Source organism: Mercenaria mercenaria, chromosome 2 (genome assembly GCF_021730395.1).
Source record: "Mercenaria mercenaria strain notata chromosome 2, MADL_Memer_1, whole genome shotgun sequence".
NCBI lineage: Eukaryota > Metazoa > Mollusca > Bivalvia > Venerida > Veneridae > Mercenaria > Mercenaria mercenaria.
This window is the reverse complement of record NC_069362.1, coordinates 102,030,845-102,047,163: the sequence shown is the minus strand read 5'-3', so window position 1 is coordinate 102,047,163 and position 16,319 is coordinate 102,030,845. Positions and strand designations below refer to the sequence as shown.

General features: G+C 33.7%; 2 protein-coding genes across 2 annotated transcripts in view; one reads left to right on the top strand and one right to left on the bottom strand.

The window, feature by feature from the left end:
• LOC123564740 (ubiquitin-conjugating enzyme E2-17 kDa-like) overlaps positions 1-3,737 on the bottom strand; it is a 17,184-nt gene extending 13,447 nt beyond the window's left edge. The window contains exon 1 of the mRNA XM_053537396.1: positions 3,585-3,737. The gene's annotated coding sequence lies outside the window, so the exon portion shown is untranslated. The remainder of the gene's footprint in view (positions 1-3,584) is intronic.
• LOC128555318 (ubiquitin-conjugating enzyme E2-17 kDa-like) lies at positions 3,385-16,319 on the top strand. The gene is made up of 7 exons (XM_053537397.1): positions 3,385-3,505; positions 3,915-4,074; positions 4,384-4,447; positions 7,538-7,569; positions 8,941-9,018; positions 9,832-9,937; positions 11,730-16,319. Exons 2-7 carry the CDS (start codon positions 4,051-4,053, stop codon positions 11,867-11,869), a joined length of 444 nt encoding a protein of 147 aa, XP_053393372.1. The 5' UTR covers positions 3,385-3,505; positions 3,915-4,050; the 3' UTR covers positions 11,870-16,319.

Genomic DNA, 16,319 nt, shown 5'->3' with positions numbered 1-16,319 from the left:
CGGAAGCATAGAACTCAAGGACGTAAAAATAGCAAACTCGGTTTGATTAAGTCTGTTTGTGAGATGTGCAAATTCTCGCAAGCATTATCTAGAATGATCCATGCTGTCAGTCAAAACTCTATTCCAGTGGTGTACGCTTGTGCTGTAGCACTTTCATGAATGTGTGGGCGTTTAGAAATACTACCTATGTATCAAAGTGTAAATATAAATATTAGATAACCGCAAATGTTATGGTGTTTTTTGTGTGTTTAATTTCTTAGATTTTTTTTTCATTCCATTAGCGTGAAAATGGTACTTTTCATATTTTGGAATCAGGTAAAAAGATATTTCTTTGCACATTAACATTAGGCTATTATAAGCACTGGTAACCACTCTTCATGTGTTTCCGATATCTACAATTTTGAAACTATTTGTTTATGTTGGTTCTACAGATGTCATAACTTCAAAAAGGCTTGATAATTGTCAGTGAATTTGATAGTATATCAAATGTTATTAGTATTGTCTTTATGACTGTGAATATAGGAGCAAAACACCTTTAGATTTCCGAGTGATTGGTTGGTGATAGAACCGAGTAGAGCAAAGGTATCACAAAGGAATCTACTGATGTTATAAAATAAACAAATGTGAGCTTACGCTATTGTAGCCTTAAACGTTTAAAAATAAATATATTGTCAATTAGATTCAGTGCGGAATGCTAGAATGAACTACCCTTATATAGAAATAACTTCTTACCCTTATATAAAAAAAACCCGAATAAACCCCATAACACTTCATATGCTATACGTCTTAGCCCGACATATTCAATCGGCATTATTTGTTTATTATAAACCCATCGTTTTGAATTTCAAATATCTTCTTCATGCTCTTCTCATCCTGCAGGAAGTTATTTTTACGCATTGTATATCTCTTGGTAACTATCGAACCACCATACTTCATCATTTTGATTAGTTGAACCATCATCTGTCAGTAATCATGAAAATATCGGAGGGTATAACTTCGATATTTCACTGAATGAGCCTCAATGTTACTATTATAAAAGATTCTTAATCAACCTTCTGATGTTTTTATACCTTTATTTTTACAATTGTATTTGTAAAACATCTGAATGACTAATGATTCAGTGTCAAGACACAAGCTTTGTTTTCACAATGTTATCAATGACATCCTGTCTGAAACCAAGTGTCAGATCTGTAAATTGTTACGATCTGATTCGTTTTCAACTTTTGTTTTAAACAGGAAGTAAGAGTGTAGAACCAAGCCAACGATAAAAGAATCGAAACAGAAATAGCCTGCTGAATTTTCAGAATAAAATGATGCAAATATCGCATTAAGAGCTTCGGTGAGAGAAAATCTAGTTCTTGAAATGTGCTACTTTATTGCAAATACATAAAATGTAACGATAAATGCCTGACCAATAGTAAAAAAATAGAACTATATTACAGCAAATCAAGGGAATAGTGTATATATCAATAGTTGAAATCCTACAGATCTGTTCCCTTTAATTTAATACGGTACATATATTGTGACCAGTATTTCAGTTATTCTTCTAAAATGGTCATATTTAACCATCACCGCGTGGACAAATTAACATAAATATAATTTATATCATGTAATGAATCATCACCAAATTTGAAACCATTTCTTTAGGGGCTGGAGAAGGATTCCATATAATATTATATATGTTCCTTTCAACAGTATTTCAGTCATTTAACGGCGATCAATTACCCTAATCAGTGTTCTGGAGTCGCTGAAAGTAGTAACTAAGCCTTTTCCCCGCAAGTAACTGCCAACTCACGATCCCGCGATCCTTAGATATGCGCCCTACTGATTGAGCTAAAATACTTGTTTGAATACACGACAGTAAAGTGATTTTAACTACTTACATGAGAATTTTATACATTTATATGTAATTCATTTTCCGCTGTTCATAAAGTCTTCTTCCTCAAAACCTATCATATTTTCTCTTTCGCACACGTTTCTCAAAAGGTGTACAATATGTAAATATTATTTTTATAGTCAGTTCAATTTTATTGTTGCCTGAAGTGCAAGAAATGCATTTGCAGTGTCATTTTGTAATCATTTGCTCAACAATTTTTCTAACTCAACACCTGGCTTTTGTTTTTATCTCTGCCAAATTTTGACAGACTTGAATGGAAATTGGACACATTATTTAATGACCAGTTCAATCAAATAGGCGATATCAATTATGCGTACACTCGTTCAAATAAGGTACCCCCACCTCTTCCAAGTAAATGTCACAGAATGAAAGCAACTTGGTGCTGGTCTGTATGCGGTATGTACTACCATCTGCGGGATTAATCAATTTTGTCATTAATGTGGTGTCATTAATGACGTCATAAACCTGATAAAAAATTAACATGTTCGTATTGAAAATATAGACGGATGTTCCATTACAACTAAACAGAATTGAACAATCAGAATATAGTAATTTGAATTTCATTGAATTAATAGAATCAAAGTATACTACTGTGATTTGGAATTTACTAATTATGTGACTTTTAATTTAAGGGTTACCTTATTGTTATCCTTACAGTTAAATGAATTTACATCAGGCTATGATCGTTTTTATATTATATTATAATAAAATAACCATTTAACATTGTGTAAAACATTCATTCAAATCTGTCAAAATCTGGCGATGAAAGGAATAAAACAAGTGTGGAGTTAGAAAAATTGTTAAGTATATTATTAATATACGCACTATTTTGCTACCTTTAATAACACAGAAGTCATTTTTAAAAGTTCAGTTTTGCCCTTGACATGTCTGTGACCTTGAAATTACATTGAAATAACCCTTGGATACGACAGTTCCAAAAACATTTCTCTGGTTCATCCACATATAATGATTAACAAACATGTCAAGTAAAACACACTGCCATCGTATGCCACTTTTCCCAGATATATATTATTCTATATAATATTATATAAATATTATATATATATATTTTTATATATTTTCATCAGTTTTATTGACAAATTACTAAAGGGCGTTGAGACACAATATTAAAACCAATTTAGATGGTATATGAAAATAAAAAATGCATAGCAGCATAGTTTATATGTAAATGCACTTATTTGACCTTTGACCCCATTGTACTGTAATTATGAACCCTAGAAGGCGACAGCCCCTTTTAAATTTCATGTTCGATCCTAAGGAACACTTTTATACTAATATCCGAGCATTAACAAAAAATGCCATCAGAAGTCACATTTTCTCAAAATATTGGCAGACTATTGAATATGATTTTCGCATCAATTTTAATAAACGTCCAATTTAAACAGCTGAATACTTCTTTTTTTCGCAAAGTTGGCGACCAGGATTAATTATATAATATGTTTTGGCATTTACACGTACCCCCGTACCAGAATATGTTCATGGAAAGTCGAAATGAATAAATACTGCTAAAAAAACTAACACCACTGATCACCGTTATTGATTTCCTACCTCTGTGGCAGCCGCATCCCTCGGCGTGGTGGACATCAGGTAATAGGGTGTGGTATTAGACATTCCTGATGTTATGTAAAATAAAAATACGGTGATATACATGTGTTGTAAGACTTACTTGTTATGGTTTCCCTCTTTGTATACTAAAAATGGAGCATAATCATTATATTCGATCGACGTGGAGAACAGTAAACGATACGTAGCGCTATGACCTCATCCCGATTGCCAGGTTGGGTACTTTCGGTTTGTGAACATCGGTTAAAGTTATGCCCCTTGACACGAGACCGGAAGTACATGCGCTTGATAAAAATAGTTCGCACAGAGAATTTCTTAGATATAAACTTATTCATAACTTTACTAATTGGAACAAAACTGAAACAATAATTCAAATTAAGGCCAAAGATACATTTTTTGTATTATATTGACAACAGATTTTCCTTTTTTTCAGTGTTAGACCATTTTATTACTACACCGAGACACAGTTAATTGGGAAGTAACGCGGTTCAATACACAAATAAATACATTACAGCTGTCAAGTGATCGACAGAGAATATTATTCAATTTAATCATAAACTGAGAAGAAAATGGCTCAAAAGAGGTTAAAAAAGGTACGTGAATGTTACTTTGTATTATACATAACAGAAATAAAGTTGTCACTTTCATGATTTTAATAATAATTTTGTAAAAATTTATCATTTGTTAGAAAGAGCTATAAAAATAAAGGTACAGTACACTAGCTGTAAACATTACTGAAATTTTCTATATAATACGCCACAATTTCTACCTAATATGCAAAAAAAATTGCCTATACAGTTTAGGTAAAGTTCAAAAAAAAAATGAGGTCAAAACTTAGTTAAAGTCATAAGGCAAAAACATAAACACATCTTGTTATCACTTGATTTTATGTTCTTTTCCAGGAATGTAAAGATATAAACATCGACCCTCCACCTGGTTGCTCAGCTGGCCCAGATGATGATAATTGTAAGTACGCTCATAAACTCCATGCTCATGTACCAAAACACATTCTACTAGTACTATTCTACTGCACTAAAACACCATGTTCATATACAAAAACTCTATGCTTATATGATATACCGAAATTTCACCCACAAATCTCAAAACACCATGCTAACATTAGGATCATATGCCAAAACACTATGGGGGCTTCCGTGGTTAAGGTGGATGACTCAAACCACTTGCCCCTCACCGATGCGGTTAATTTGAGCCTCGCATGAGGCGTAGAATTCCCCATGTGAAGAAGCCATGCAGCTGGCTTACCGAAGATCAGTGGTTCTACCAAGGTACCCGCCAGTGATGAATTAAGGCACAAAGGGGCACCTGGGGTCGTCCTCCACCATCAAAAGCTGAAAAGTGGCCATATGATTTATAATTGTGTCAGTGGTGTGATGTTCACCCCTCCCCCCTCCCCCAAAAAAATGAATAGATAAACAAACTACAATGTAAAACACTATTCTCATATACCAAATCATCATGCTCTTATGCCAAAACCCTATGCTTATATAACAAAACATCATGCTCATGTACCAAAACTGTATGCTCATATACTAAAACATTATACTCATATACCAAAACACTGCTCATATACCAAAAAATCATGTTTATATACCAAACCTCTATGCTCATATACCAAAACATCATGCTGATATATACCAAAACACTATGCTGTTATACCAAAACATCATGCTCAAATTATACCAAAACATCATGCTCAAATTATATCAAAACACAGACATCCCAACTTTTTCTGAATGCCAAGTGGGAGTTTTTGCTTTCCAAAGTGGGAGATTGAGGTGTTCAAGTGGGAGATTTTATACCGCGGTAATAATATTCATGATACCGAAGCTTTTAACAAATCTAATGATAATATAAACTTATTTGCCCTTATAAAATCACTAGTCTTAAAAAAATTCACTTGTCTATATCTTATTATTTGTGCATTTTTAATGTTTTGGAACAATCATACATGAAGCCTTCTGTGCAAAATTAAATAGTTATGGCACTTTAAGCACTTTGTCTAAATTCAAAACACCACTGAGAATTAAACCTGCATTTTTATTTCATTTGTTGGAAAGAAGACTCCCCAGGTGAATTTTACATGACAAACAGTACAGCTGTTAGAACTGTAAAAACAAAATGTATATAGCTAAAAGAATAAAAGTTCAAGCAATAGAAAATTTACTGTTTGATTCTCATCCCTGTCAACCAGTATTTAAAACCCCTGGCTCAAATACTTTATCCTGTTATCCAAAATTGAATGTCCGGGTATTGTTACACTTTCTTAGATTTGCCTAAATCTCCAGTTAAAAGGATGTGTTTGACAAATTGTTATGATGCAAAGACAGTTTAACAGCATTTGATAGTAAGTGATATTAAAATTTACCATGACATTTCCTCTTATCAAAATGATTTTAAGAGAAATGTTGTTGTTGTTGTTGTTGTTGTTGATCTGTTTTTGACCGGAAGGTCATGGCGATGAATGACACCAATGAACACATGTGCTGTTGTCGTCTTCTCGGTAGTGTATTCTCCAGGTACTTTTACTCATGTTACTTAATTTACATAGCTTGAGGGACGTTGTTTTTAGTTTTAAAATCTCTTCGTTTTCACTAAGAAATTTTGAAAGGCAGCGGCTATACCCTCTCTAACTGACAAAGGAGCCTCTTCAATCTCTCCAGCTAATACTTTTAGAGTAACTGGCCCACACTTAATATAATTTCTGTGGAGCAAATCCTCCACAGTTTCCACCATTTCAATCCTCATACTGTTGTATCTTTCACAATCAAATATAAAGTGTTCCACTGTCTCTGCAACCCCGCAGTGATCACACTCCGGAACCTGTTCCACATTAATCTTGGCCATATGATGGTTTAATCTACAGTGTCCACTGATCATTTGGTTGAATATACTGAATGTGTTGCGACTGAATTCCCCAAATAAATCCCTGGTTCCTACAGATGTGTATATTTCCTGTGTTTTGTCAACTTTATCGGAGTGTATATACTTGTTGTTCCATTTTTGCTTAACCTTTTCTTTCATAATTCTGACTGCATCCCTTGAGTCTAACATTCCTGTCCCTTCATCTGTACTGTTTTTTAAAACCTAGCAGGTTGACTCGGCGACCATCTACTTTCGATTTCAAAAAGTTACAGAAAAAGCTAATCCCAGTATAATTTCTAATCTAAATTTGATTGAATTTAATTAGATATCTAATGTCTGCATTTTAATTTCAACTGTGACACATTAATCAACACCTGGCTTTGTTAAATCGTGTGATAAACAATATCAGCACGGGTAGTATTAGGTGCGAAAATATCCGAAAGCTGTTGTTTACAGACTCGTCAGTAGTGATACAGTATGAGATAGGCGCAAAGAAGCGGATTATTTCATAAATTTTGTGTGTTTATGTTGTTTTGTTTTGTTTTGTTTTAATCGGGAGATTGAGACTTCTGATCGGGGTGATCGGGTTTTACAACCAGAATCGGGAGAAACCTGATCGGATCGGGAGAGTTGGGATGTCTGAAAACATCATGCTCATATACCAAAACATAATTCTGATAATTATACCAAAACTCCATGCTGATATACCAAAACATAATGCACATGTATCTAAACATGTTCATATATCAAAACATCATGCTCATATACCAAAACGTCAAGCTCATATACCAAAACATCATGCTCCTATACCATAACATCACGCTCATAATTATGCCAAAAAGCTGCAAGTAGTTAGTTGTTTAAGGTTATAAAAGTATTCTGACATGAATCAAAACAAAATGAATTAAGGACGTCAAAAAATTGAAAGCTGATTTTTTCAAAAGTCCATAATATACTTAGAAAACTCGGCAAATAAAAATATCATGTGCTTGATTTTTATCTTGACTGCTTTGAAAAACTTGGACCTCACACAAGTTTTCATAATGGGAGTCTGTCTCAAAATCACAGCTTTGATAACATTTCCACAAATAGAAATTTTTGTACTGCAGTGTAGATTGTAATGAAACTTCTCACAGTCATAAATTGTAATTGTACTTTTTATTACCTTTTCAGTATTCAGATGGTCAGCCTCCCTTACAGGACCAGTAAGTACAAACATCAGATAAAATCCATTATATTAGATATTATCTAGTTTTAGAGGGTAAAAGACAAGTACTATTTTCATTACAAAAACTTATTATTTCTTATAGTTCATTGAAATTTTAAAATTCGTTGTCTCACTGCCTTTGCAAGATTCATGGAGGTAAGTGTCTTGTTGCGTGATATTTGAACCACAGCTGCGTTAAAACTGTCTTTAATCAAGCTGGAAAGTTTTTTTTAAGCTGGCTTACAGAAGGTAGGTTTTTTCTTCCTAAACATTTGTCCGCTGCCATGACTGGCTCAGAATTAGGTAAGCTGGAAGAATTGAATTTTGATTTAAGATGTTACTTTGAAAGCTGGGTTAAAAGTAGGTATGACACACTGAATGCAATTTGGATAAAAGTGTTACATATCCATTACATTTTGCTTAACCCTTACTGCTGCTGAATTTCTATAGTGAACTTGTCCGTCTTTCAATTTGGACAGTACCATTAACTATTAAAAGGGGTATTTACCAAAAAGATACTGACTGAATTGCAAACAGTGCAGATCATCCGTGCAGTCTGAGCTACACTGGTCGCAAAGGCAGAATCAATCGTGTCCTGCATTATAAGGGTTTAAAGTGTTACATTTAAATTACAGTTGGACAAAACTGTTCCTAATTCATTGCATTTGGGATACTTGTAAGTGTAACATAATATATCACACAGAAATGTAAAGCATTATAAAAAGAGTTCTTGTTAAATACAAGTGAATGTTTATGCACCCGAGTGTGATCATTTTAGACGTAAGAAACAGTCTTTTTTTTTTTTTAATATTAAATTTAGACCACTTTATTTTTACCAAATCAAAGGTTACTAAACTATGATTGAAGATCTAGCACCTTACTGAGAATTTTGAACTTATTCTTGGAATTGACCAGTTACAAAGCAGCATTGTAAGACTGGTCTCCAACGTCAGATTCATAAATGAATGAGTCCTTCTAAGCTTTATAGACTGATTAACAATACAGTCAAATTTTTGGTCTGTGACTCCTGTCTGAGGCTTTATTGTTGTTTTTATTGATGTTACAATTGTAATACTTTTTTCTAAATTATAAGACAGTTTTGAAACTGGGTCATCTGTGGTTAAAAAACTAGTTGACTAAAGTCATAGAAAAACTATTAATGCTAGAGGCCACTTTTTGTACCTGATCTACATAAATTGGGGTCAGGATATTTGTCCTAAAATGAAATTTTGGTCAGATCAAACATCTGGGGTAGACTAGATCAATTGAGCAATACAGGGCAAAATTATGTTGAAAACTGAAATGCCTCAAGGAAGGTTATACTTTGTATGAATATGTCTTATTTTATCTTTCTTTCAATAATTTGCAGGAAGGAAGCCCATACCAAGGAGGTGTGTTCTTCCTAAAGATGATGTTCCCAACAGATTATCCTTTTAAACCTCCAAAGGTAGTATGACAATTTCCAGTTATTAAGATTTGACAGTACTGTATAATTCATATTTTATGCCCCACATGTTGAAGATGTAGAAGGTATATAGTTTTTGAACTGTCTGTTAGTCTGTCCTTTTTTTCTGGACTTAATATTGCAACTTCATCTGAATCTTGTGTATTCAACTCCTACAGTTTCCTAACAGTTTAAAACAAAACTTAGTGTACATCATTAACATCAAGTGGACATGCATAATTATTTTGTTGGGACTTTCATGTCTGATTATTATTTTTGTGAGTTAAGCCCCTTTTTGGGGAAACAGTTTTGTTTCAAATGAGACTGATTTTTAAGTAACTATTGAGTATTTACCTTATTTCATAAAAGCAGAAAGAAAGGCATAATGTTATGCTATAGATGATAATTGATATGAGCCGCACCATGAGAAAACCAACATAGTGCATTTGCGACCAGCATGGATCTAGATCAGCCTGCGCATCCGCGCAGTCTGGTCAGGACTCATGCTGTTCGCCAACGGTTTCTCTAATTGCAATTATAGGCTTTGAAAGTGAACAGCATGGATCCTGACCATACTGCGCAGATACGCAGGCTGGTCTGGATCCATGCTGGTCGCAAATGCACTATGTTGGTTTTCTCATGGTGCGGCTCGTATATAGTGATGGTTGTTTTTTGCCATTGATTCAGAAGAAATAATACATAAGAAAGGATTCTTGGTTTCAACTACTTTTGCCATAGGCTTGAATTGTTCTGTTAAAAATTATTACCCTATCTAATAAGTCAGAGGGTCTATTTATGTCTGTGCTATATTTTTAGGTTGTATTTGACACAAAGATATATCACCCAAACATCAACAATCATGGTAATATATGTCTGGATATACTGAGGTCTCAATGGTCTCCGGCTCTTACTGTAGGCAAAGGTAGGTTCATTCATTCTTGTTTTTGTTCCTCACTTAATCAAGTTGGATTTTTATGCCCCCGAAGGGAGGCATATAGTTTTTGAACCGTCTGTCGGTCTGTCAGTCTGTCTGTCGGTCTGTCAGTCTGTCCGCAATTTTCGTGTCCGGTCCATATCTTTGTCATCGATGGATGGATTTTCAAATAACTTGGCATAAATGTGTACCACAGTAAGACGACGTGTCGCACGCAAGACCCAGGTCCGTAGCTCAAAGGTCAAGGTCACACTTAGACGTTAAAGGATAGTGCATTGATGGGCGTGTCCGGTCCATATCTTTGTCATCGATGGATGGATTTTCAACTAACTTGGCATGAATGTGTACCACAGTAAGACGACGTGTCGCGCGCAAGACCCAGGTCCGTAGCTTAAAGGTCAAGGTCACACTTAGACGTTAAAGGATAGTGCATTGATGGGCGTGTCCGGTCCATATCTTTGTCATCGATGGATGGATTTTCAAATAACTTAGCATGAATGTATACCCCAGTAAGACGACATGTCGCACGCAAGACCCAGGTCCGTAGCTCAAAGGTCAAGGTCACACTTAGACATTAAAGGTCATTTTTCATGATAGTGCATTGATGGGCGTGTCCGGTCCATATCATTGTCATTCATGCATGGATTTTAAAATAACTACGCATGAATGTGTGAAACAGTAAGACGACGTGTTGCGCGCAAGACCCAGCTCCGTAGGTCAAAGGTCCTAAACTCTAACATCGGCCATAACTATTCATTCAAAGTGCCATCGGGGGCATGTGTCATCCTATGGAGACAGCTCTTGTTTTTTTCAGATTTCTATTACGTCCAAACTTAAAGGACATTTGAGCCGCACCATGAGAAAACCAACATAGCACATTTGCGACAAGCATGGATCCAAACCATCCGCACAGTCTGTTCAGGATCCATGCTGTTCGCTAATGGTTTCTCTAATTGCAATAGGCTTTGAAAGCTAACAGCATGCATCTGGTCTGGATCAATGCTGGTCGCAAATGCTCTTTGTTGGTTTTCTCATGGTGCGGCTTATTTCACATACAGGTATATGCTGAAACAGAACTTAACTGAAAAAAATAGAATTTATGGTCAGTTGACTGTTTCACATCTTTGCTGAAATTTTAGCAAAATGTAAAACAAAACCAATATGAAAAGTATGCACAAATTGAAATTGTTGGGTAACTGAATCTGGTCTGAAAAAAAAGTGAAAAAGTCATTTTTTCCTCAAGTCGTTCAACTTACACATTTTTGCCCAGATATTTTGGTCAAAAGTTAGCATATAATTATGTGAAATTGATTCAGAAACGAAAAACAACATCAGTTTGGATACAGTTGCAGGTTGGTGTATGTATGAAGTGATCCATATTAACCACGACAGTTGCACAGTGGTTCGAATTTTGTTTGTTTATAAGTTCTTAATTGAGCATGTAAAGAGATCTTAAATCTTATTCGTGATTGTGCTTCCTGGGCAATGCTACTAAGTGGGGACCCTGGCTCAGACTTAGAATCTCTGATGGTTGAGCCACAAAAACTATATCAAATGCTCATCTGCAGTCTTGTTGTTTTCACAAAATAATTATATTGACATATTCTTTGAAAAAAAAAATTGTGAATTATCTCTTAACTGACCACAAGGCATGAGACATTCTTTTTCTGAATTTAACAATCATGTGATGTTGTGCCATGTGCCAGTGCTGGATTGTACTTTTATTTCTATATTATTTTTTGTCCCTAGATTCTTTCACATTATTTATTATATATTTCAGTGTTATTGTCGATACTTGCATTGCTATCGGAACCCAATCCAGATGACCCATTAGTGCCAGAAATAGCAAAACTGTACAAGACAGATAAAAAGAAATACTTGCATGATGCACGAGAATATACAAAAAAATATGCGCAATGATACTCACATTAGTAGCCCTGTGATCAGAGAAATTATTTACCGGTATGTCTATTTTTTATGGAAATTAGAAAGGAAAAAGTTTCCATACACAATAGTTTTTCATGAACTAGTGTGAATCTCACTTTCATATTTAATGAGGAAATGGGACTCAGTCCATTATGAATACCTAGCCCCATTTTCCCTAAAGACCAACAAAGGACTGGGTCAGACTGTATTGAATACAATCCGGTGTATCAGCATAACCTTATATTTTAAGAACATATTCTAATATGCTTGTTTCTGTTAAAACACACACTAAAATGATGTCACGTTTATGCCCTCTTCAGTCTTGAAATTATTCCTTCCGTATATTAATAACGTAATAACACAGTTTTACCTTATGTTTTAATTCAGAGTGAATATAAGGATTCCATTATCGTACAAGCCCATAATTATATATTTAATGAGAATCACTTTGATAAAGCATTTCTTTTACACTGAAACTTACCAGAAAGAAAAGAAAAGTCCAATTTTTTTCTCTTTTGCTTTTTCCCTCATTTTTAATTTAACATCATACTTTGCAGTATGAAATGCTATGATTTCTGTTCAATGATAGGAAGTTTTCATCAGTAAAAAATTTGTTTGTTATATTTTGAGTTTGTTAGAGTTTTTGTTAAATATGGTCTTTGCCAGTATCAAGGAAGTTCCTGTACATACTGGTAGTTCTTTCTTGTATTTAGGACTATTATTTTTAAAGTTTTTTTTTCTTGGACAAAATGTCATTTTGTAAGAAGATCCTCATTGGAATACTTACTGAAAATTTGTCATTCCTAGATTAAAAGAGTTTTAAAATACTACTGTTTACTTCATATTGTAGGTATGAAACACAGCAAAAATCTAGTGTTATCTTTTTTGTTGTCCTTATTTGAATGTGTAATGTTGAAACTAGTAAGTTTTTAGATATTGTTTTGTTTCAATAAATGTTTTGTTCGCATATATTCTGTGTGTGATGCCATTCCTAATTGCAGCTATGAGTGCTATGTAAGCAAGACTGGTAAAATTATCATCTGCTAGCGCTGGCATACACTGTAGGCCCAAGCCTGTACAAAATTGTTAAAAATTGTGTCTTCAAAACCTATTTTTATGCCCTAGATAATTATTATACTTGAATATGCTCCTACTTGCATACTAGACAAAAACTAATTCAGGGGGAATATGTCCTGATACCCCCAGGCATGCTGAGCCTGCAAATATATGGTCTGTAGCTAGGCTATACCCTAGACTATGCAGAGTAAAATATGATGTGTCACTAGATCTTGTAAATGTGCTGTATACAATGTTTCATACTATAAGGAATATTTAGTCTTTCTTTTTTCATGTTTCTACTGAAGTGTAATGTTGTAGTGAAATTTAAATTTCCTGGGAAGAACTAGGTTATTAATTATTTTTATATTGAGTAAATGTAAGTTGGGAAAATAAAAGTGGTATTTTTTTTTTACTTTGTTGGATTTTGAAAAGGAGGTTATGTTTAATGGGATGAGTTTGCACTTTTATACTGTTTTCAGTAACAAATTATTTGCATAGTTGACTTTTGGGTCATTCTTATATGTAGTCGTTCATTCTTAATAAATCACGAAAACATATATCTAAGAAATGATATATTGCAAAATGTGGATATCATATCATGAGTGCGCAGCCCGAGTGATGTAATAATGATGTATTTTATTTTGATTCTAACATGTTATCAAGGATTATTTTGTACATACATCCTTGACAGCAAGCTGCCCCATGTGGTTCTGGGACGATCTGTGTATGAAAAGAATTGGAACCACTGTCTTACCCTTGCATGATCGTACGAGGCAACTAATAGGGTCTTAAACTTGGTTTTGCAGTAACTCTGTATGCACATTTTGATTCCATACGTCATGTTTTTATTTCGATGCAAATGAGATGTGAAACCAAAATTTGTAGTCCTGTTTGGCGCCATATAACCTATACTGTGTTGGTGCGCCCTAAAACCCAAATAAATAAATAAATAAATTGACAGCAAGCTACAAATATTTGCCAGTTTTCTTTGTAGGTATCTTCTCCAGGGTGCAACTATGACGTTTGACACTTTGAAGTAAAAATTTTGACATACAAACAGTCAATTGTTGCATAATAACATATAATATGAGCCGTGCCATGGGAAAACCAACATAGTGGCTTTGCGACAAGCATGGATCTAGACCAGCCTGCGCATCCGCGCAGTCTGGTCAGGATCCATGCTGTTCGCTTTCAAAGCCTATTGCTATTAGAGAAATTGTTAGCGAACAGCAGGGATCCTGACCAGACTGCGCGGATGCGCAGGCTGGTCTGGATCCATGCTGGTCGCAAAGCCACTATGTTGGTTTTCCCATGGCACGGCTCATATTTCAGTCAATGTTATTGTCATTTTTAAGGGAGTGGAGTAAAGTTGAGCTAAGAAGTAGATCACTTGCTTTTAACACCTTTGTTATATATATGCCTTCCAAGGCGAAATATAAATGTAGAATGGCCCTGTAAAGCATAACTGGTGAAAAGGGAAATTAATGCTAATCAACATAAAATTCATTTAATTTAGCTTGCTAGAATTTAGAATCGACCCATTGGGGATTCTGCAAGAAAAAAGTGCTATCATTACAATATAGTAAAATTCTAAGATTTTGTGTACGGTATTTTACAGTCTATATATACACATGTGTTTTTATAATTGAAATTGACTAGAATTGGCATCACTGCATTTTACTTACTCATTTACAGTTACTGTAAAAAAAGGTTTTATTTAAAGTTTGAAAAACGTTGACAGCAATGCAGATTTGTTCCCCTTTAACTGCCCTCAGTTTAATGTTCTTTTACATTTAAATGAGCCACACTGATTTACAGTACAAGAGTTTTGCTTTGAGTGAAAAGACATAAGCATTTTACATGTAGATACAAACTTGAACTAACATTTTTAACTCATTTTACAGCATGAATTTAAAATCTTTTTACTTACAATGTTTGAAAAGTTTTCTTGATATTAAAATGGTTGTGTGAAAAATTAAAATGAAGCTGGTTACACATTTTGATATGAAATGCATAGTTTTATCTTATATTGTGAAATAACGAAGTAAGTGCTTGGCACCGATATATTAATTTTTTGGGGGGATTAAATATGATTTAATTTTGGGCCAAAATCTGTAGAGGGCTTGCTTCAATTTGATTTCTGGTGCCGTTTTAGAAAATAAATTTTGTATTATAAACATTTTAAAATATTTCATATTTATTATTTTGGAAATTGCCAAGTATTACAGTATGATATTGGAATGTTTAATGTAAAATTGACTGTTTTTATGGGAGTGTTTTATGTGCATAATTGTGAAATATTTAAAGGCTGATAGAAATATATTTTGAGTGAGGTAATTCTTCATTATTCTATGTGAGACTGGTAGTATGTAAATGACATGTTTGATATTAAAAATATTGGTATATATACTGTGATTCATTTGTATAAGGGACATGCCTTCAGATTTACACATTATTACATGCACTATGTTGGTTTTCTCATGGTGCGGCTCAAATTAAATCTTTATTACATAAACAACATATATTTACAAACAAACAAACAAAAGTACTTTCTAAATTTTGACAATTTGGTGTTAAATCTAGAGACATGCCCTTTAAAAAGAATGTGAACAGCTGTGTATTTATGTTTTGGGTATATATTTGGTGTGCTGGATAGAATTCTGATCAAAATGTAATGATTTGTTATACATGTTTAATATCTTGTTTTCCTTTTTGAAAAAAATTTATCATAAGTTTTAATATTTTAACTTAGTTTAAGTTAAACAAAGTGGTATAAATATAAATTTATGACAGATTGCTGCTGAACAAAATGCCCTCTTGCTTTGTAAATATAAACTAAAAACAAAACAAAAAATTATCAACACAGATTTAAAAAGAAATGTTTTACTTGTAAGTGATCCATCATTAAACCAGAAATCTGAAATTAGGGTATGTTTGAAATAATTTTTTTCTGCCTAAGTCATTGTGAGCAGGGTGTGTGGGATTTTTTGACTGTATTCCACAAAAACCATTCATCTTTGTTACTTATATTAACATTTCACAATTATATACCCCTGATTTTATTTCACTAGATGATATTGTCATGTCTTTTCTGGCTGCTGAAAGATATGATATGTTTTTAAGAATGTCTGCACCTCATTACATTTTGTTTTCTCTTTTCCATATGAAATAGTTTTCACAGTTTAAGATTGTTTTAGGTTCACGAGTTCATTTGTTAGATGTAGTATTATTATTACATTATTGTATTTATGGCTTTTTAGATCCTCTTGTTTTCTCCTTGTTTGATTTTAAGTTAGATTTTGTCACAGTGTTTGATAATTGTGCTTCATTTGAATTATCATGATTTGTCTTTCAAAGGTACTGTATATAAAATGTTAAAAACTAA